The sequence below is a fragment of the Callorhinchus milii genome, unplaced genomic scaffold, assembly GCF_018977255.1.
Source record: "Callorhinchus milii isolate IMCB2004 unplaced genomic scaffold, IMCB_Cmil_1.0 Scaffold26, whole genome shotgun sequence".
Classification (NCBI taxonomy): Eukaryota; Metazoa; Chordata; class Chondrichthyes; order Chimaeriformes; family Callorhinchidae; genus Callorhinchus; species Callorhinchus milii.
The window spans coordinates 6,615,864-6,637,107 of record NW_024704767.1 but is presented as its reverse complement, the minus strand read 5'-3'; the positions used below and the strand labels follow the sequence as shown (position 1 = coordinate 6,637,107).

Here is a 21,244-nt window from a genome sequence, read left to right as displayed (position 1 = left end):
AGGCCACTGGGGGAGCTCGTGTTCCATTTATATAAAAATTAGCAAATTTTTAATGCGGCAGTAGAAATGTAAGCAGGTACGGAAAGATGTTAAGAGCCAGGTCATTCTACACACTGCATCGACTGCATTTCAGACAATGCTAGTAAAATCTCTCAGTCTTCGTTTTGTTTTAAAAAAATGTGTTCAATTTTAATAAACATTTCACTTATTTTTTCCCATTTCCAAAGAACTTTTTTCGGCACCACCGTAAAATGTAGCTTAATGCTCATCGGTCGACACATAACATAATTATCAATAACTTCCAATTTTAAAACATCATAAAATGTTATGTGTCAGATGCGACAAAGCTGAAAGGCAGAACGAGTGAAACATTACCAAAGACTGAGGAATAGTTAATGAAGAATTCAAAATACAATTTTTTTTCTTACACCCATGCCTGTGCACGAATAGCAAGCATAGGATTATTGTAATATACTGAACGACCATTGTGATTAATGCCGATACCAACTGTGCAATTCTTAGGAAGTTTCTGAAATCACATTTGAAATGAACTTTTTGTAGCAGAGGACCTCTGTAGATTTCAAATGCTCATGAAAACTGAAATCCATTCTTTACTAAATTCATCCCAGTAAAATATTCTTCTGATTGAAGTAACGCAAGAGTTTTCCAAACATGTTTTTACATTCTAGAAAATCACCTGAGCTGCAGCTTCCGTCAAACCACAGAGCGACTTGGAAGCGATGCCAACAGAGTCTCCAAAGGCTGGAAGATCACCAGTCTTAGCTTTATGAGAAATTCCTGCCATTGCCTCTCCAAGGATCTGCAAAAGTGGAGAACCAGCGTTCACAAAATATTGTTCAGAGGTAGCAATTGGTGCACAAATTGGTATAAAATTAAACTTGTTTACCTTCGAATTCTCCATGACACTTTCAATGCAGTCAAAGTAGGAGAGATCACTAACTGGCTCATTCGGGTTATCCAGCATACCTTTTACTGTCTGGAAATCATTTAAAACAAGGGAAATTAGCAAATTTACACCCAACCTTCTTGCTGAATATAGCGTAGCAAGGAATGGAAATTTAATCTTTGCCTGTCCACCATAAGTATGTGCCACCCAATTTTCCATTCCTAGGAATGAAATAAGCATTCGGCACTGCATTAAGCATTCAGCTTCTTGTCTGATTACACATACTACAAGATAGCAATTGACCAGATGTCAGACCTTGGATTGAGGCAGTAATCTTAATCCAACATAAATTATGTTGAAATCCTGCAGATATGCAGTAACTCAAGCAACAGATCTGAATTTTGTTACAATTGTACAATGTTAAAAAAACATTTCTGGACTTTATTGCAATCAATGATAAACTATTCGGATTCTAAGATTTTATTTTGTGTGATCCAAAAGTAAAATCATTACCTGAGCAATTTTAAAACAAATTGCTCAATAGTAATCATCCTTACCTCTGATGTAGCATCCTTCATAATCAGGAGCATATCACAAAACACTTGACTGGATTTTTACTGAAAAGTGTCGTGACTGTGCATACACTATTAAATATAATCCAGTCAGGCAAATCAGTGCAGCCGAGTACGACTTGAACCCAAAGCTTTCTGAGGTGAGAATGCTACCAACATGAGCCAGGCTGACATCCAATATAAATTTGGCCCTTTATGCTCAAAGCAATAGCAGGTGCTAAGAGTTCTTTGATTTGGCAGTTTTGAACTGACGTAACACGCAGAATGAAAACGAGCAGGGATGTGCATTACAAGCATAGATTTTCCAGAGTTCATTTAAATTCTGTACCTCAAGCTCTCGCAGAGCATTGTCACATTCCTTCTGGCCAGGTGCCTGCTGGGTGCACAGTGTAATCAACTGATTGATACTGTCTGTGACAGCTCTGCAAGACATTAGGAATGGTCAAAAAAAAATGCTTCTTCCACCACCAAAGGATTTTGAACCGATTTAAGTAAAGCTGTTACTTAGTGACCCCAAAACGTAAGTACACAAATGAATAAAATTGTACAATTTCATTTATATAAATGACTGCAGAATCTCTTCCATTTACCCACAGTCAACTGCTAGTTCCTTATAATGATTACCATTCGTGAATCAAGGCACAGGAATTTTTTCCCCATTGAAGTGTAGCTCCAAAATCAAGAGGCATCTTAGATTGGGGGGTGGGATTCACGCAAATATAGCACAACATAGAACAAATCCTTTAAGATGAATCAAAAAACCGTGAAAACATTAACCACATATATGCATGATTCAACAAATATGCATAAATGTTTTTTGAACATGAGCCAACATTAATACTGCAGTGTAGAAAAATAAATAAAATAATCCTCACCGAGCAGCAGCTGCCAGGAGATGTTTGGCATTAGGAGCTCCTGGATCTACAGACAGTGACTTGGCAGCCAGAAGCAGTTTGCTGGAAGCCATGGAAATATTCTTCAGATTACCAACGACCTGAACTTGATCCTCTTTTGTCTAGATTCAAACAAGTAAAACGTGCAGTCGTCTCATTGTTCTTTTTAACACTCTACATCTTTCACAATACTTTTATTGTTAGCGTGGTTTTACTGTAATTTAATGTATGTCAGCAAGTAGCAACTTCGATCATTTATATCACGAGTTAAGAAATGAACTATTCGACAATAACTGTCCAATCGTCGAAGCTAATTGTGCCATTGCCAAACCAAATTTCTTGTTACACCAAACATGACCAACTTAACATGACCTGTGCTACATTGATTGAACTACCAACTTGCACAAAAACAATGTTTTATGTACAAAAATGTGTATAAGAAAGTGGCAGCACAAGATGCAAGTCATTTTACAAGGTGTTTCACTGCTGAGCCAGGTTCTATCCTCATCCAAGTTTTGCATACATGTACAGTTCTAGCAAAGACCACATGGTGAGTTGAAGGACATCCAGATCACAGCATTTCACTCAAGTGAAGCCATAGGACATGTGGTATGTAGGGGTGGACTAAACAGTAATTTTGCTCTGCATCTGACTGTGCTTTTCCTTACAAATGCTTCATACTGATATGATTTAACCCTTGCCCCATCTGACCTTGCCGTCAAAATTTGCTTAAAAAACTGTCCTTTTGACTGTGTTTTCAGCCACCTCCCCCACCACCAAGCTCCCTCCCCAGCTCATGCTCCCAGTCAGCTGTGCAAAGTGCTCTAAGATATCCTCCCACATGAAAGGCGCTATATAAATACATAATTTGTGTTGTTGATGCTGGGTTCCCTTTAACCTGAATGGAAGACTATTACACTCCTCCATCGCTAACTTTGCTTATCTTAATAAGCATAAAAATTCACCAATTATGTATATGGATTGCCAGACACAATGTACTAAAATCTCAGTGCAAGCCCATTACTGTAAAAGAAGTAACAATACTGCTTTTATCTCTTCGTAAAAGAAGCGAATGAATGAATACTACGACTGCTAATCAAGTGTGATTTTGAACATGCTTTTTTGGGGCAGATGCGCCAACAGGAAATAAAAGATTTTTGAACAAACATCCTTACCTGAGTCTGTCCAGCCATTTCAATGCCTGCATCCAGAAACTCATCAAAATCTTCACTAAATTTTCCCGAAGCAGCTGCCAATTGGCCACTTGTTCCCCGTGAGGCGTACACCACTTCACCTGCCGACTGATTCAGATCGGCAGCAGCTTGATTCAGCTCACTCTGAGCTTCCTGGAAACTTTTGGTGCTCGACGGTAACTGAAGGAAAGGTTATTTTGGAGGGAGAGGGTGGACATGAGGGCCAAAACAATAATTAAGAGGGAAGAAGAGAGGGAGATGTATGAGTACAATGCAAAATTACATTTGTATAGTGCCTTCCACGTCAGGAGGATGTCCCAAGGCACTGGACAGTCAGGGATTTGGACCCGAGCAGGGGGATGGGGGGAGGATTGGGATCAGGGAGGGTGGAGGGCAGGGAGGTGGTCGAACAGCAGGATCTTGAGACACGCCTTGAAGGAGGCAAGGGTAATGCATTCAGGAATCCAGAGCCAGACACGTTGTTTTAAAATAAATCTCATTCTCAAAGCCTGCATAGAGCACACGCACTTCAAACATAAATGCTCCAGAACAAAACAAACTTCTGTTCATTTCAACATTAGTTTTATATATTACTTCCTAAGAGAGAGAAAAAAAAACACATGAGCATTTTCTGCAACATTAAAAAAATCTGAAAATGTTTTGATTTTTTTGTTATCCATTTCTTGTATAAAGTGTTTTTATTCCAAGTAGATTCTGGAGGCGCTCTACCAAATGCAAGGATTATTATTTCAAAAGACCTTACCGAGTCAACCAAGAGTTTCTTGCTAGATTCGCCGATGCTCTTAAGGGCCATGTCCACATCCTTCTGCCCAGGCAAGCAGTTGACACAATTATTCAATGAGTGTGACACTGCCTTCGCCACCTTTAGAAGCCCAAAAGAAAGTCTGAACTTAAAATATCAAGTGAAACCACCATTGCAAATCTGAAAAACAGTTCTTGCCGAGTAAAACGCTGATGGATTTTATGGATTTTGCTGGCACTGATTAACTGCAGTGTATACCAGCAAGGTGTCCTACAACCACAGAGCAAGGCTGCTGTACTTGAAATGACTGATCACAACAATCAATGACTTGGGGCAGAAGAGGAAACCAATAGGATAAATGTGCACTATATTGTTCATGGAGGAGCAAACTGCTCTCTCTCCTAAGGAGGAAGAGGATTGTGAAACACAAGAAAACACTGTATTCAAAATAAAATTGAGAAAACACTTGCCATGCAATTCTCCCTCCCCCAAAAGGTGTATGTGTGCATGCACCTGTATGTTGGATGCTCATTGTGCACCTAGTAGTCCAACACCCAAACAATGAAGAAACTACTCAAGTACCAGAGGGTCTGTAACTAAGTTCAAAATAGAGAGCAATGCAATTTCATCAGCAAACTGGAAGGCTAACTCAATTGAGGAATTCAGATGTTCCCGAAATTGCATTACTTTCTACAATTCACTGACAGATAAAGGATTATGTATGATATCTGCCCGATAGGAGCAATTAGTCATTGTTTTCGACAGGAGAGATAGTCAGAGCAGAGAAAAGCATTTCCATTTCCCATGCTTAAATCACTGTTGAGGGACTGAAGAAAGCTTTGCCGGGGTTCAATATTATTTAAGAGCTAGTTGTACAACTGATTAAAATGAAAAGCTTCTTTTGAATGTTTCATGGCTGTTTGTGGTATATTATGAGTACAACAGCCACAGCAAGAACAGGAAATAGTATATCTTTTTAAAATAAGAAACACAAATATTCAATGCTTGATGTGGAACATCTAGGTTTCCCCCCACATTTTAGAATGCTTAGCGCAATGCTTTCACTCTGTATTCAAACACTTCAGCAAACAGTTTACATTAGAATATAAACCGAAGACTGCAAACACACACTGTTGCAAGTTTTACAGTGCATCAAGTTTTTGAGTGCACTAATAAAACGTACAAATGGATCGTACTGCAAATTCAACACTCAAAAAGCTGCTCTGAGATATCCACTTCTACTGTTAAATATTTTCAATGAAAAATGGAGACAAAACGTCCTTCAGAATTTAACTGAATAAATTAAGTCAGATTGTTAGAAATTATAATTTTCCAAAGGGGAGGTACTTTTCACTTCAACCATGCATAATTAAAAATCGCCAACTGCAGCATTTAGCAACTTCAACTCTACCTTTTTTTAAAAAAATAGATAAAATGTTATTTGTAACATGAATTGAATTACTAATGTCCCATGCTTCATTATATTAAAATAATTCTACTACTTTTAGATGAGTATAATAAAGGTAGCAAGCACTGGGATCTCCCCAATGCCAATCCTCATTACTACTGCAATTTTGTACCAGTTCCAATTGCAACAATGAAGTCAGATTGACAGATAATTCAATAGATCCCACCCATTTGCACCTTTGATCTATTGGGTGACAGTGGACCAGAAAGATCTGTGTCAATGCACATAGGGGAGCTGTGTGTGAAATAGTTTGGTGTGAGAGGGGTATAACAAATGAAGCCAAACACATTATGTTTGTTAATCTTTTTTAAAAAAAATAATGCCTGACCTGGGCCAGTCTTTGCTGGCTTTCTGCATCTCCAGAGGAGGCCAGGGCCTGCTTGGCTTCCTGAATAAGCACAGCTGATCCTTCCATGACATCTCGTGCTGTGTCAAGCATTGAATTCTGAGCCTGAGGGTTATCAGTAGATGCTGCTACTCCGCGAGCGGCTGAAGCCAGCGTCTTGAGAGCCTGTGCTGTTTCTCTGGCAGCGATTCCTAAGCAAGAGAGCACAACTGAAACATTTCATGCAATTGTTTTCATCGTCTTTGTAAAATCGAGTTGAACAATCTGTGTACAGAGTTTCAAAAGAAATTTGTATTCCTTCAATTTATTCAAGATTGTTTATCTTTCTACACACTCTATAACATGCAACATATTCCAAGTCGGGGGCTAAGCTTTTTCCTAATTAGACTCGTGAAATGGCAAAGTGAGAGTTCAGAAGAATAGTGCAGGTGTATTAATAAGAACATTTTATGAAAAAGAATTAGAAAATGATCGAAGCTCTCATCTTTAAACATAATTCAACTTAACAGTAAATTGAGCATAAGTCTTCAGAAGAGCTACAAAGAATGTAATCTACCTGTGTAATGTTCATTTCCTTGAGCTGCACAGGTAAGAAGCTGTGCCATTGAAGAGCCAACAGCCTTGGATGTGCTTCCTAGGTCCTGAGCACACTTCTCAAGCTGCAGAGAGATAAAACCAAGAGTGTAGTATTCATACATATCCAACGTCTTAACGGAAGTTCAGTGAAAACAGTGCAAGGATACCACGATATTCTGTGACCCACTGGAGAGGAATTTTACAAATAACATTCTCCTCCTAGACTCTCAGGAATACTGCACCTTATGGAAAACACGAGAGAGCTAAAAACAACCCAAACTTGGGTTTATCCAGTATACACATGCGTACACTCTGCAACAGTGGTTATTATACACTGATCAGGAGTGACAACCCCATTTCATATTCTTCTATTTCCTAACTCAGTAAGTGTTAAATAATGGATTTGAAAAAAAAAGGAAAACAACACCAACTTGTACTTAGATAGCACCCTCCACGCAGGGTAGTCTCAGAGCTCTTAACAGTAGCGGAGCCCAGACTGAACATGTGACGAATAGGAAAGGTAATCATAATTCTTTGGAACCGGTTAGCTTCTGAGAGGGACTCAGGTGTTAATAGGCATACTCCTTCCTGAATAAGATTGTTTGACACAACAGTCCAATTTACCGTCTCTCCTGGCAGTGGTTTCAACTGTCCATCAGCTGCAGCCACCTTGGCATCCTGCAATTCATTTTTCAGTGTTTGGACTGAATGTAGAGCAGAGTCGATTTCCATTGGCCCACAAGCTTCATGAGCCTGTATTGAGGAAAAGTAAGATTTTTATTTATTTATTTTTGAAATGATCTTTGCAATTTTCTATTCTAAAATGTGCTTTTTTTAAAAACACAAACAAATATTTTACATGTATGTGGCACGACACCAAATAGTTTAGACAATCAGATTTATTTTACTTTGTAAAGCTGTAATCACTTCAAAAATAACAAAATTTAACTTATTACCAACCTTTTGCACAGAAGTTCGCAACTCAGCCAAACTGGTCGCAAGATTCTTGGCACATTGACCAAGCTGCATGGCTGCAGCCTGGTCAGCAACAGTTGGCACAACTGCTTTGGCTGACGATACCATTTTGCTTCCAGGCTTGGAAATAAAATAAGATGACATTTAAAATGATTGCACCAAGTACCAATAATCTAAGACTTTCTTCATAATTCAACTTAAAAAACTGTTACATTCACTTGAACGGAGAAATGAGGTACTAAATGAACATGCACTGCACACACCTGAAGGAAATTCTGACTGGCAATAATCAAGGCAAGCTGGGCACTTAGATTCTCTGGTTCAGCCTGACTCCCTCGAACACCTTGCACCAATTGAGGTATATAGTCAGCAACAGCCTGAAAAACAGGATGAAACACAGCTTATCCAAGGAAACCATTTTGTATTTATAGACCCCATTTAAGCTAATTGCTCACAGATTCATATTCTAGAAACTTTTTTTTAATATGAAACTATATTCTACAAAAATATTTTATATTATATAAATGTGCGATTTGCTTCTCTTGCACATGAAAACACCCAACACATCACCTAGAAGCTTGGCTTACTTGTAAACTGCAGAATTACTCACCGTGTTTTTTACGGTTCTTTACTGAACTAAATTTGTGCTTTTAAACTTTACCGGAAAACTAACATCATACGTATTGTTGAAATGAAACACTCAGAAATGCCTGAGAAGCGATGCAACTGGAACACATATAAATCCCTTAGGTTTATGATGAATAAATCTAGTGTTTCGTATCAGGCCATTACCTTACAGCTCTGGACCAGCTGTTGATGGGCAGCTGTGTTCTTGTTGGATGAAGATGCATTCTGTGAAGCTGCAATGGTCTGTGTTGCTGCAGCTGCGGCTTGTTTAGCTGCATTCTAATATGGAACAGAGCAAACATGAGTTGCTTTGAACTCAAGTAAATCGATGGTTGCATATATTTAACCCTGCACACTTGTGAACATTACTGGTGAAAATGGGGACCGTGTCCTGTTGTTCGAAACAATCTACCACTAGCTACAAGTGGGGAAATTTATATTTAAAAAAAATTATATTCACAGTGAGAAATTCTTGCATATCTATCAGTCCTTGGAACTGTCTTCTCAGCTATTAGGCCACCTTAGGAACATGCTTGGGGATGTCTTGGAATGAGTTTAATGAGAGTAAATCCTTTGAATTGGGACAAGAAGGAACCCTGAACTACATAAGAAATTACAGACAAGAAACAGTCCCCAACTTCTTTATGGATACAATAAAGGATCAAAATACCCCCTTTATACGGCATGGTAAAATAAAAGGATTAAAAGAACTGAATCATGTTAGTACAGTCCACTTTCAGCCAGTCCTGTGTGTCACAGACTCAGTCATAGGCATATCTGATTATTTCTAATTTGGCTGCAAATACCTGGGCATATAAATTGCACAGCACCAAATTGTACACATTAACAATGAACTGCAGGACCTTGTGATTACACAGTAGTGGACTATAGGACCTCAGATTTGCTTAAACACAGTTATCGGCATCAAAGGGATTCCGCATTTCATTTACGTAAAATTACACCAATGGCATTCATTCATTGTGTACTTATTTTATAACTTCAGATGGCCTTTCATCCAGATCAAAAGATCCGAAGATCGTTTTGCTCAGTGAATAAAAAGGTTAATGACCTCCCATTTTTAACTCATTAGTATTTGATTCCCACCCTTGGTTAAAATGACAATTCAAAGAAAATATTTTGTGACGTGGAATTCCCTGAATTTCACAGAGAACAAACTGCAAGGTTGTAAATTCGGAGTTTGAACCCACAGTTCCCCAGTAATCCTGGAAGCCTCAGAATGTTACACTAAAAAGTTTCTATCGGATTAAGTAACAAACATAATATTTAACAATTTCAACTAAATACAGTATAAAAGTTTATTCCATTGTTTTCAAATGCAATGTGTATACAATCCACCTCCCCCCCAAAAAAATTGAAGAATTAATCCTCACCCCAAATGAAATCTCAAGAGAAAATAGTTTTAAAATCCGATTGACTTTCATCAAACAAAATGGAATTTATGGTGCATAATAGTTAGGATAATTTTCTATACTTGAACTTTACTTACTTAAGACAGTTTAAAAAAATCTGTGGAAAGCGATGCTTTTGTCAGGTATAGTCGAGGAATTTACTGGCATACTGATGAAGAAACTTTGTAAGCACTCAAGACACTTAATGGTTAAAATTCCACCAAGGAGCAGTCTCAAACGAACATGGTGACTGTTTGTAAAAATACAATTACTTTGCCTTTCATGTCTGTGAAATTTCAATATGAAATCACAGATATTACCTCCAGTCGGTTAATTAACTTTTTCTTTATGGCATTCTGTGCAGCTGAATTGGTAACAACTCGAAGTCCCTCTGCTGCTTCTCTCAGCTTCTGTTGCTGATCCTCATTTTCTGGATTAGCAGCTGCACCCTATATGAGGAGACACAAGGTTACTAAGAGAATGTGAGGATCATACCATTTGAAATTAAATAAGTGGTGTAATGGGAGAATGGGTTATATGATGCAACTCTCAATTAGAGCCACCAAATCTTGGTTAAGCAGCATTCGGGTGTACAATCGGTCTCAGCTTTCGAGGGCTGGGAGGTGAGGAAATGATGGTGAGAGCTTCTTTTCCTAATTGCAATCTTGTCGCCCAATGCGAGGAATGTCCTTGCAGGAACAAGTGAGGGCAAGCTTGATAGAGGCAAGTCCTATGATCAAATACAAGACACTCACTGCCTGTGGCCTCATACATGAATAATGTCTTGCACGAGATACCAGCTGTCTGTGCAGTGATACACCAGTAGGAGTCGCTGCCTTCAGGAGATAAAATAAAAAGCCAGGGAAGAAAAGTTTAGCGTTGGAGAGGGGGAGAAATGGAATAGGGCCATATCAACACTTGCAAGCCTTGCCACAGCAAGTACTCATTTTCATCCTTTGATGCTCGACACACAAACGATGAGCAAAACGACCAGATGCCGGAGAGAACAATTCCATTCTTTTGACCGCAGCCCTGGACTGGAATGTAAAGGACCTGCCATCATGTAATTACAATGGCAGGACAGGATCGATGGGTCAAATGGTCAACTCCTGTTCTCAGGCTCCTATAAAGTCTGGGCAATTTGTTTTACAACAGTTGTTAATTTAGATTCCACCTTAGAACTACTGCACCAATTTCTTATGATGGAATGGGAGAGGAAGAGGTATTTTTGAGCATGTTCAAGTACATTATACTGCAGCATTTAAAAAAAATAAAATGTAACACTCTCACCATGTTTAAAATAAATCTCGACGTAAGTCAATTATGTAGCAATCAGTGTATCAACACAATGCTTTGCCAAGATAAACAGAACTTTAATACTGGCCTTTTTGCTAACTCACAACGTTTACAACTTATCTATAAAATAAACTATTCTGACCACATAAACCCTTAGGCCGTCTTAACAAGCGGAAACTACCTTTGCAGCTTCAACCATTCTAGCAGTGGAATCAGCGAGGAGCTTGGCAGCTGCCAGAAGCTTTTTGGAATTTTCCACATCGCTCTCGGCCTCTGCATCAGATCTCATAGCGTTGACCAGATCAGACGTTGCTTGGGCCAAGACTCGAGCCTGGCGAACCATCTCACCTGTGCAACCCAAATTGCAATTCATTATTACCACACACTGTAACTGATTATGATTAAGCTTACTCATAGAAACAGGAGGAGGCTCTTCAGCCCCTCGAGCCTGTTCAACCATTTTATAAGATCATGGTCGATCTGTACCTCAAGTCCAGTTACCAGCCCTTGCCCCATATCCCTTAAAACCCTGACCTAACAAATATCTATGTACTCCTGTTAAATCCAATAATCAAACATGCTAAGGGAGCGATGAAATTGCCTCATATATCAGTGTGTTGACAAAATAAAAAAAGCTGACTATCTAAACATCAAGTAATGCAAATATTCAGTTTGGTCTTTTGGTGGCAATTGTATTACAGCACATTTTATACTGCATGTTAGCAGCATAAGAAACAAAACAGTTTGTTTTCAATATACCTCAAGCAGAATGTTGAATCAAACTTGGCAATAAATTCCACCTCCTTCCTGGGAAAGCAGAAGTTCGGAGGGAGGAAGTCTCCCCCCCCATACACACACACACACACATACTCCCAAAACAATACAAACTTACACTCATGTGGCACTTTTCACATAACCCAAGACACGCTATTGAGCAGTGATTCAACTTACCAGCATCACCCATTGAACTAAATATGCTCTCCGTAACTGTCATGATCGTGTCCGTTGCCTGGTCATAACGGCCAATGGGTTCTCCTCTGCTGGCATACTGGCGGACATGCTGTAGGAGATCATTCAGAGCCTGGCTGACCACACTGGCTGCTGCGCTAACCTGTTTCAGCAGCTCACCATCGTCAGTTGCAGCTTGGCAAGCTTTGACACAGCCCTCGACTGAACGGTCTACCAGCTTCCCAGCCTCAACAAGTTGCTCCTGGCAAACAGGTGAGCTGATGGTTGGACTGACCACCTATACCATGCCAAACAAGAGCAAAAAAAGTAGAATTAATCTGAAACTGGAGGAGAGCGCAATATATCCAATACAAATAGACAGGCGCATTCCATCAGGCTTTAAGTAATTAAATCACATTTAGAAATTAATGGTGGCCTGTGCTCATAATACAATTGAATCAATTTAATTTTGCAGAACTAATAGTCAATGTTACTCATTAAAAAAAACATGGACATCAACCTAACAGTAATTGATCTCGTTAATGTTTGAGCTTCAGCCAGGATCATAGAAAACATCAGGAGAGGATGATCAAAGCCTCCGATTAAGCACCACACAAGAGAATCCTTTACAAACAAACATCAGTGAGTATCAAGGATAAGACATGAATGTAGATTAGTTACGATTAGAAAACATCTCGTAGAAAAGTTTTGTATTTAGTAGACTTATATTTTGTTTTCCATCAGCATTCTAAGGAGATTGCTTTCTGGAGCTTTTGAAGCGTTGCTGTGAACAGTTACCTTTGCACACGCGACCAGCTGAGATGTGGAAAGTGCACACTGGGTAGCAGCTGCAATGACATGGTTTTGAAGAACGGTGTCTTCAGCCACTTGAGCAACATTTTTAGCTTTCAGGACAAGCATAGCAGCAGCATTGGCAACAGCTTTGGCCAAGCTCATCAGGACGTCCTGAAACAAGCGAAATCAAGTTAGCAACAAGATGATTCATTCCACCATTCCAAACATGAAATGTGATTCTACACTTTCAAAAGATTGTTTGTTAACATGGCCTGACCTGATATTCCATAGAATTCAATAAATAAAATTAGGAGTTTGTACTTGTGTTTATAGCCTCTATAAAAGTGACCATTAGATCAAGCCTTAAACTAATAAAAAGTTATATCATAAACACTACTTAAAATGCACTTTTATTTAAGGAAAAAAATTACTTAGGCTTACTCTAACATCTCTTTTTTCCTCCTATTCTTGCTTCTTCCCTATTTGTCCCTTTTCTCTCCCCGTTAATTCCAAATTTATTTTTAATCTTTTTAAAATCACGTTAATGGTCTTGCTTCTATCTCCCAGCACCCTCTATCCATTTTGGAGGTTGGAACAATAAGTAAAAGGATTTAATTGGTTCAAAACAGGCCTTGTGTGAGCAGGCGTGTGTTTACAGACTAGTTTCTCATACCTGAAAACGTTCATCAGTTTCGCTCTCTCCGATGTGTCGGAGAAGGTCACCACTAGCTTGTCCAATGCTTCCTGCTGCTGTCAAGACAGTTTGACGAGGCTGCAAATCAAACACACAATGTGTGTTTATGACAAAATACACTTTTTTTTTGGTTTAAAAAAAAGCCACACATTGGCTCAATCAGTAAATATCCTATCCAGTATGTGGCATAATATAATACTCCTCCTCCCACCCTGATTGGACTGGATAATTTATCTCAGATACAGAAACAGTGGTGGGACGACTACAATGCAATGCCCTGAAAATCAAAGCCAGTCTTTTCACTGAGACTGCTGTTTGGTAACTCCCATTGGAAATTGTATGTGTGTAGACACACTTGGGCTCAATATTGATGTCCATTAATGAAACGTGTTATAATGCTGTTGTAATACCACTTACACTCATTGAGTAGGTATACATTTAAGAACAGCCACTTGGGCAGGACAGGAAGCAATGCTTTTGTGGTCAAAACAAATCAGATTTACGATTTTGCAGTTATTTCGGAGAGAGTGCAAAGCGAATAAAAGCTCTTATCGTTAAACATTTACCCGATTTTACTTCATAACATTCAGCACTAAAAACTGACAGGATCAAATTGCCGATATTAATGTGACAGAAAACACAAGGGTCGATTTTGCAAATGGGTGAAAATGATATCTACCCCTGGAATTTTGCTCTCAGCTCACCTCTCCTGATGAAGGCTCCACAGCTTTCAGCAGATCAGACACAGCGCCAGCTAATGTTCTCGCAGCACGCATAAGGTCCTGACCACTTCCAATATCATCGTCCATTAATGCAGCCAGCATTTTCACTCCCTTCGACATTTCAGTTAAGTTGGAGGAAATGGTTGTAATGGCGCATCCAACTGCGGTATAGTCTGTGTCCGCTGGGTCACCTGGAGTCGCAACAAAATGCCACATTTCAGTTTTGACATTGTACTTGGCACGCAACTTTACTAAAACTCATGCAATTGGATATTTCTTGTCCCTTCCCCTTAAGGGACAGTAATATTACATTTGGTGAAAATTCAAATACTGTACAATTCATTTCTTCAGGTTCAAGGCTATAATAAAATTTATCTGCGTAGCCATTTCCAAAACATTTTGACAATATATTATATATATTTTGAGCAACTATTCCTAGATCATTCACTCCTCTCTACATGGGAAATAACAATGCAGTGCCCTACATGTAACATGTGTGAAAATCTGTGCAAAAAATAAAGGCCTTAGATGTTTTATTACTGTAGGGAAATTAATTTGAGAAGAGATTCAAAAAGAGAAAGACGTTTCTCCTGGTCCCCTGTGCAACAATCCCCCCTAATAAAATTTGTCATAAACTTCATGGCTGCTTGTGGGACATTACTGTGTGCCAATTAGCTGCAGCATTTACTTACAATATACACATTCACTACATTTTACTGTAATTATGGGAAGCACTTTGAGGCATGCTCTTGACGTGTAAAGCAATATATCTAATGCATTAGTGCAAGGATTATTACTTGCAGTGTATTCACTTGGATTGGACCTCAGAGATTTACAGTTATAAATGTAATAATAGATTGAAACTATCTTGGACAGTGATGTTGGATCTCCAGACCTATCGATTGAATATGCATGGGATGGAGACAGAGTAGAGACACACCAATTGAAGTCTGCGGTTATGTCTCCATTTCATTTACTACTCAAATAAGGTCACATTTACTCAACTTCTCCTGGCACACAGTAATTTGAAATGAAGCCAAAATGGAATAATTTAAGTAACAATTCTGTATTTAAAATGACAAAGTGCAAGTGCTATTTGTAAAGTAAATATTTAAAGATTGCTGCTTGGAAACATGTTCAATGTTTCTGCTAAATCAGCAGAAAAGGTAGCGAATAAGTAAATCTAGATCATGCTGACTTTTGATTTCAAACAATTATTTTGAAAATAGTTCAGGAAAAATTCATGCTCAAATTACAACAGCATTCTAACATGTTTCTTTATAACTCAATTTGCCGATAGTATGATTTGGGTGTGGATCCTGACATGCAAGCAGAAAAGCTTCAAAAATTGCGTTGTCTCACTTCAAACCTCCAGCTGACTTTCTGTCCGTATGCACAGTGAATTCAGAAGCTCTGACCAGAGATTGGGCTCAGTTATAAGTGGGGTTATGATTGTACGTATGCCAACTACCATTTGAAAATGGGATTCTACTGTATTCTGTAAACATTTGACCCATCAAAATCTCGTTAAAAATAATGTGTTTTCTTCTAACTCACCAGCTGTGAGATTGACAACAGATGCAGTGCCTGCAGTGATTGCATCGACCTGTGAGTGAATCTCATGTTTTGACTCATCAACTTTGTTCTGAACCCACACCTTGGATGCCTAAGAAAAATACAAACAATGTAGTTACAAATCGGTAGAACAACACACAATGATCTGTCTATGAGAGAGAGGTGTGTTGGTGTAAAGTTCAAATTACAGACCTATAACATTTTCCTGTCATTCTGAGAAGTTTACATCAAATTTTCAATGAAAAAGTTTACCATAGATCACGTTCTTATTCGTGACCTTGATTCAATAATACTTGTGCAATATGTAGGATGCAAAATTAACCTTAAAAACGGGTACCAAATCTAAGTGGACTCACCAGGTCACGTCCCAGGGGAGGTAAATCATCTACTTTGGTTAGATCAGACTGGGCTTGTTGTACTGCCTGCATACTGGAATTAATGGTTCCCATTAAAGCTTGCTGTGCAGAGGTCTGTTACACAGGGCAGAATGACAGAACAGGTTAAAATGAAAGCAATATCATCTTTTCATATGAAAGTAAAATGCATTTTCATCACTTTAAAACAGCGATTAAATAAATGATTACAGGCATATGGTTAAAACTTTTTTTTAAAAAAATATGAAAAAATCCAAATCCAGCACACAAAAAAAAACCCCATAGGATTTCTACAATATCTCGCCGTATGCATAATCAGCATTTAGACCCATTTCCCAAACATTAATTAATAACTGATTAACAACTGAATTATTCATTTCAAAATCAATGACATTAACCACTGCAAATATCCTCCCGTTAATTAGAATTCCTCACCAGTGGAGGCATGTGACCTCTGTGCATTTGTCCACTGAGAACCTGTTGCTGAGGAGCGGGCATTGTTCCCATGTTAAAACTCTCTGGTCCACCTGCTCCAGGACGCATTACTGCTGGCAATGCAACAGATGCATGCTCCACCTTTCCAGTCTTATTAAACTGTTGCTGCAAAATTGTAGATCTGAGACAGGAAGGAGAGTCTTATTAGTGTACATATTTAAAAATAGCTTAAAAATGTGATAATTATCACCAGTGAATCACATTCTTCACCCCAATATATGGCTTTATGAGTCAAGGCATTGGGACACCTTCTGTATATTGAAAGTAAGCAAGTGGGATAATTCAGCAGAGATGTGGTAAAAGTTGAATGCTGATAAATGAAGTATTGTTTCATAGAGCTTTTATATTAAATAACCTCAGTGTGCTTTTCAGACTCGTCTATTTGGGAAGTTAACATTTAGCAATACCAACTACCCACGGATTGACCAATTTTATTTGGGGGATTTCTGGCCAGGACCCTGGGAGAATCTCCCTTCTCTTTTCGAATAGTGCCATGGGAATAGTGCCATTTCAGAATCAATGAGGTTTTTGGCATGGAACAGTTAGTTCTAGGTACATTACTGGACACTAGATCAATAACACTGATTTTTAAGTCACTTACATTCATACTATGAAACAAAGATTGCTTTATACTCATGAGCATCGATACGATAACAAACATCCAAATGTACCCATATACTGTTTGCAATTCTCCAGACCTGCCAAGTTTTTGAATTGTAAGAAATGATTGCAAGATATCGAGAGAATTAAATTAAGTTAATGTGCAACCAGCTACTCTGTACTGTTATTCATTCATTGGTATCGCTGTTTTGAGCAACTTAATGCAGTATTTTAAATTGTGTTACTTTTTTGGAGAAACTGATTCTTCCAACATTGTTGATTCTTCATCTCCTTCAAGGCCAAATCGGTCTTTACTTTGTTTCTGCAAAAAAGGTGAAAGCATGTGAGAACATTACAAAAATTAAGAAAGTGTGAAAAGGATGAGCACCATATTCTGCTAGAGAATTACAATACTCACAGTTACTCTTGATCAACAGGAGAGCTATTCTTAAACCTCAGATAAAGTTTGAAGTGAAATCTAATAATAATAATCCTCACATTGATATAGAGCCTTATCACGTCTTCTAGACTTCTCAAAGCGCTTCACAGAAAATACTGTAAAGTGAATTGACTGTATATTTTGTGGGCAGCCGCATGCACACAGCAGTGTCCCACAAACAGTCGTGGATTGAGTGACCAAATTATTTTGAAGGAATTACTACCCCCGATAAAGCGATCTGCCAAATCGACGAACAACCAGGTTCTTTTTTACTGCTAAGTAAACAGAGTGTGGAGTGTGTGGAATAAAGAAACTTGTCCAATGTTTCACTATGCCCGGGAATCCCATGTTTCTCGCTTGCCAGGCGAGTGCTCTTAACCACTGAGCTACAGGACTCCACACCAATAAAGCACTCTGAGATGCCGTCCGGCGTGGAGGGGGCTACATAAATCCAAGTTGTTGTTGTTGTTGTTGTAAACGAGAGAGGGGGAATTACAAGCGACTTTCAGAACAATTCAGAGTAAAAAGATCTGCTTGTTGAAATGTACAGTTTATTAAAACAACTGTGCGACAGGGTTTGAAGAAATTTCGAATTACTTCCAAAATACCAGCTGACACTCATAAAAGGGGAACCTTCAGATAAAATACCTTTTTTTACTGAAACTTTCTGTAACTTTATTCAGCAAGAATAATGTTGAAGGCATTTTCAGAAATACTTTACGTAAAAATGAAGTTTAAATTCACTTTCTTCCCTGAATGTAACAAAAATTGATTGCGTAGAGTGAGTTCACGATTTCTTTTAATCGTATTCTTAAAGCTTTCAACCCTTTTTTAAAAAAAATCAATACTTCAGTTGATTAACATACACAATCCCGTTTAGATCACTCATTACCTGTTTGTTGACATTTAGATCAAGGGAAACAGTCCAGAGTACAGGATATCACCAAGGACAGTCACCAAGATTAGTCAACAAAACGGGGGAGGTGAATCCATCACATATGTAATTAATAGGGAACAAATTCCCAGCAACTAACTTCTGCCGGTCAAATTCTACTTTCTGTCTTGACGGACAGCGTGGATTTTGATTTTATTGTTCATGCACGTCAACGTTGCTCATTAAACCTAACACTTACCTTTTTCAGGATAATATCAATGTAGCCAGCAATTAGCTGTGAGATTTGTTCACCCTCAGTAGTCTGAACTGAATAGTAGCTTTCCTGATATTCTCCAAAATCCTACGCAAATAAAGGAAGGCACATCGTTTAGACCTCACAGATCAGAAAGCATTTCTTCACATTGTGGGTTGTGAGAATGCAGAATGCGTTGCCTCAGATGGCTGTAGACCCAGAATCAATTTTAACATTTAAAGAGACAGATAACATACCAAGAGTAAAAAGAAAAGTACTTGCTCCCAGCAAATATTGCAAAGGCTTCCAATGAATCCCACTTGTGAGGAGATTGCTTCCCTTCAAGCAACACCACCCATTGGAGACCAGATTTGGGGAGAGAAAATATTGTCAACTCCATCATTGAAGAGAACACTCAAAGAGACCCACAGAACCACACAGTTCAATTGTAAACTACAAAATGATTCCAGGAAACAGGTAATAATAATAAACCATGTATTTGATAGAGCATCTTATCACATCTTCAAGATCTCTTAAAGCGCTTCACAGAATATACTATAAAGTGTAGTAACTGTATATTTTGTGGGTGAAATGTGGCAGCCGATTACGCACAGCAGTGGCCCACAACAGTCGGGGATTGAAGTGACCAATTTATTATTATTTTTTAAGGAATTATTACCCATGGAAAAGCGATCCGCCAATCGACTAACAACCAGGTTCCAACTTATCGATAGGGAAACAAGCATGTGGAGTTAAGAAACTTGCCCAACATTTCACCCGGCATCTTACCAGAGTGAAGCTTTTTGGAGAAGCTGCCCAACGTTTCACTGTTGTCAGGGGCCATTCCTGTATCACGTCTTTTGTCTTTTCATCCACACGCAATACTGAATCTTTAGTTATACCCAAAAGTCGAGGAACCAATTTGTTCTTGCCCTTCATTTTTTCCTAAGAGTAAATATACAACGAAAATTGCAGAATACCACTTTAACATAACATGCTCTTGTTAGTCTGCTCCTAAAGTACTGTGTACAAATCTGACTGCCTTAAAACAAGAACAAGGGGGTATTTCAGAGGCAAATAATTATTAAATAATGAGGCTGTTGCAGGATGAACTGTGAGGAACAACATCAAGTTAAGTTTCTGCAGTCTCAAAAGAGGTATGCAAGAGGGGACCTTTCACATAAGGTATAAGATGCTGGACAGAAAACAAAATAATAATCCTTGCATTTGATGTAGCGCTTTTCATGTTGGGGATCCACTGTAAAGTGGAGTGACTGTGCATTTGTAGGCGATTTTCACACAGCAAAGTCCCATCATAGAAAACAATGCTTTCAGATACGACACGGCAGCAGGACAAGAGGTCACGGGATCAGGGGTGTGAAGAGCAAATTTGTGGGTAAATACCAGAAAGCATTTCTTTGCACAGATGGTATTCAAAAACTGGAATGATTATTGCAAAGGGTGGTTGAGATCAGGACATTGGACTTATTCAAGACACAGTTTGATGCTATTTTAGATGTTAAAGTTTGTATTCTGTAAAGTTGAGATCAAATAGGTTAAAGGGTCTTCTTCATTGGAACACACCTCTCAATTTTGTGAAAAGTTCTAAGGAAGCAAGTGAGAGAAGTGGAAGATAATATTACTGATGCAATGGAAGATTTTCTTACCTTTACCAAAAAGAATGATACACCGTAGGTTCGGAGAGATCGGGCCAATTTTACGTATTTGACTTTTGCTTCGATCTCTGTCATTTCGCCACAGTTCTTGTGCTCCTAATGCAAGATTTCCATCACATTATAAACAGCTGAGGTCTTGTATTCACAAGCATTAGAATTTGTTTTATGTGAAGGTACGTACCTGAAATACCCTCTTTTCAGCTCCTCTCTGCTTAATGTACTCCTTGGGCAGGAACTCTTTCAGACTAGAAAATTGTATCAAAGCAAATGCTTAACGTTAGTGTCACATCTGTAATTACCTGAAAAATTATTAGATTAAAAGTGGAACTTACTCCAAAAATCCAGGTTTGTGCTTGTGTTCAACATGCGGTCCAAACTGGATTTGTGCCTGAATTCCACCAAACTCGCAGGCTTTTTCAAAGGAAACTGGATGGGATCCATTGAGAATATCATCCCTGGCCTAAGAAAAAAGGAATTACAAAAGGAAACTGTTCCCAGTGGCTGAATTTTTAATTGACTTCATTCATAACTTGCTTAGTAAACATATGCACATGTTTGGCCTTTGGGACATCATTATCGGCCCTGATCAGATACCTGGTTAGAGATAAACATGTAGATGTCAAGTGAGGTCAGGATGCAGCTTGATGGCAATGAATTGCCTGCTGAACATTTGTTGTTAGACTGGCACATGAACAACAGCCCCTTAGGATTGACGTTGGAGGCTGCCTGGAGCTCCGACATTTACAGTGAAAAAATATTATATCAGGTTGGAAA

General features: G+C 38.6%; 1 protein-coding gene across 1 annotated transcript in view; it reads right to left on the bottom strand.

The window, feature by feature from the left end:
- tln2b (talin 2b) overlaps positions 1 to 21,244 on the bottom strand; it is a 68,395-nt gene that overhangs the window by 22,791 nt on the left and 24,360 nt on the right. Inside the window, exons 8-34 of the mRNA XM_007907624.2 lie at positions 20,803 to 20,930; positions 20,652 to 20,715; positions 20,462 to 20,566; positions 19,584 to 19,739; positions 18,801 to 18,902; positions 17,474 to 17,550; positions 16,569 to 16,749; positions 16,116 to 16,229; positions 15,742 to 15,850; positions 14,167 to 14,375; positions 13,442 to 13,540; positions 12,772 to 12,939; positions 11,977 to 12,271; positions 11,207 to 11,373; positions 10,050 to 10,178; positions 8,486 to 8,599; positions 7,957 to 8,070; positions 7,679 to 7,813; positions 7,343 to 7,471; positions 6,699 to 6,801; positions 6,125 to 6,333; positions 4,329 to 4,448; positions 3,548 to 3,745; positions 2,355 to 2,494; positions 1,808 to 1,901; positions 908 to 997; positions 698 to 820 (exon numbers count right to left, since the gene is read on the bottom strand). Coding sequence (XP_007905815.2) covers positions 698 to 820; positions 908 to 997; positions 1,808 to 1,901; positions 2,355 to 2,494; positions 3,548 to 3,745; positions 4,329 to 4,448; positions 6,125 to 6,333; positions 6,699 to 6,801; positions 7,343 to 7,471; positions 7,679 to 7,813; positions 7,957 to 8,070; positions 8,486 to 8,599; positions 10,050 to 10,178; positions 11,207 to 11,373; positions 11,977 to 12,271; positions 12,772 to 12,939; positions 13,442 to 13,540; positions 14,167 to 14,375; positions 15,742 to 15,850; positions 16,116 to 16,229; positions 16,569 to 16,749; positions 17,474 to 17,550; positions 18,801 to 18,902; positions 19,584 to 19,739; positions 20,462 to 20,566; positions 20,652 to 20,715; positions 20,803 to 20,930 — 3,672 coding nt within the window. The remainder of the gene's footprint in view (positions 1 to 697; positions 821 to 907; positions 998 to 1,807; positions 1,902 to 2,354; positions 2,495 to 3,547; positions 3,746 to 4,328; positions 4,449 to 6,124; positions 6,334 to 6,698; positions 6,802 to 7,342; positions 7,472 to 7,678; positions 7,814 to 7,956; positions 8,071 to 8,485; positions 8,600 to 10,049; positions 10,179 to 11,206; positions 11,374 to 11,976; positions 12,272 to 12,771; positions 12,940 to 13,441; positions 13,541 to 14,166; positions 14,376 to 15,741; positions 15,851 to 16,115; positions 16,230 to 16,568; positions 16,750 to 17,473; positions 17,551 to 18,800; positions 18,903 to 19,583; positions 19,740 to 20,461; positions 20,567 to 20,651; positions 20,716 to 20,802; positions 20,931 to 21,244) is intronic.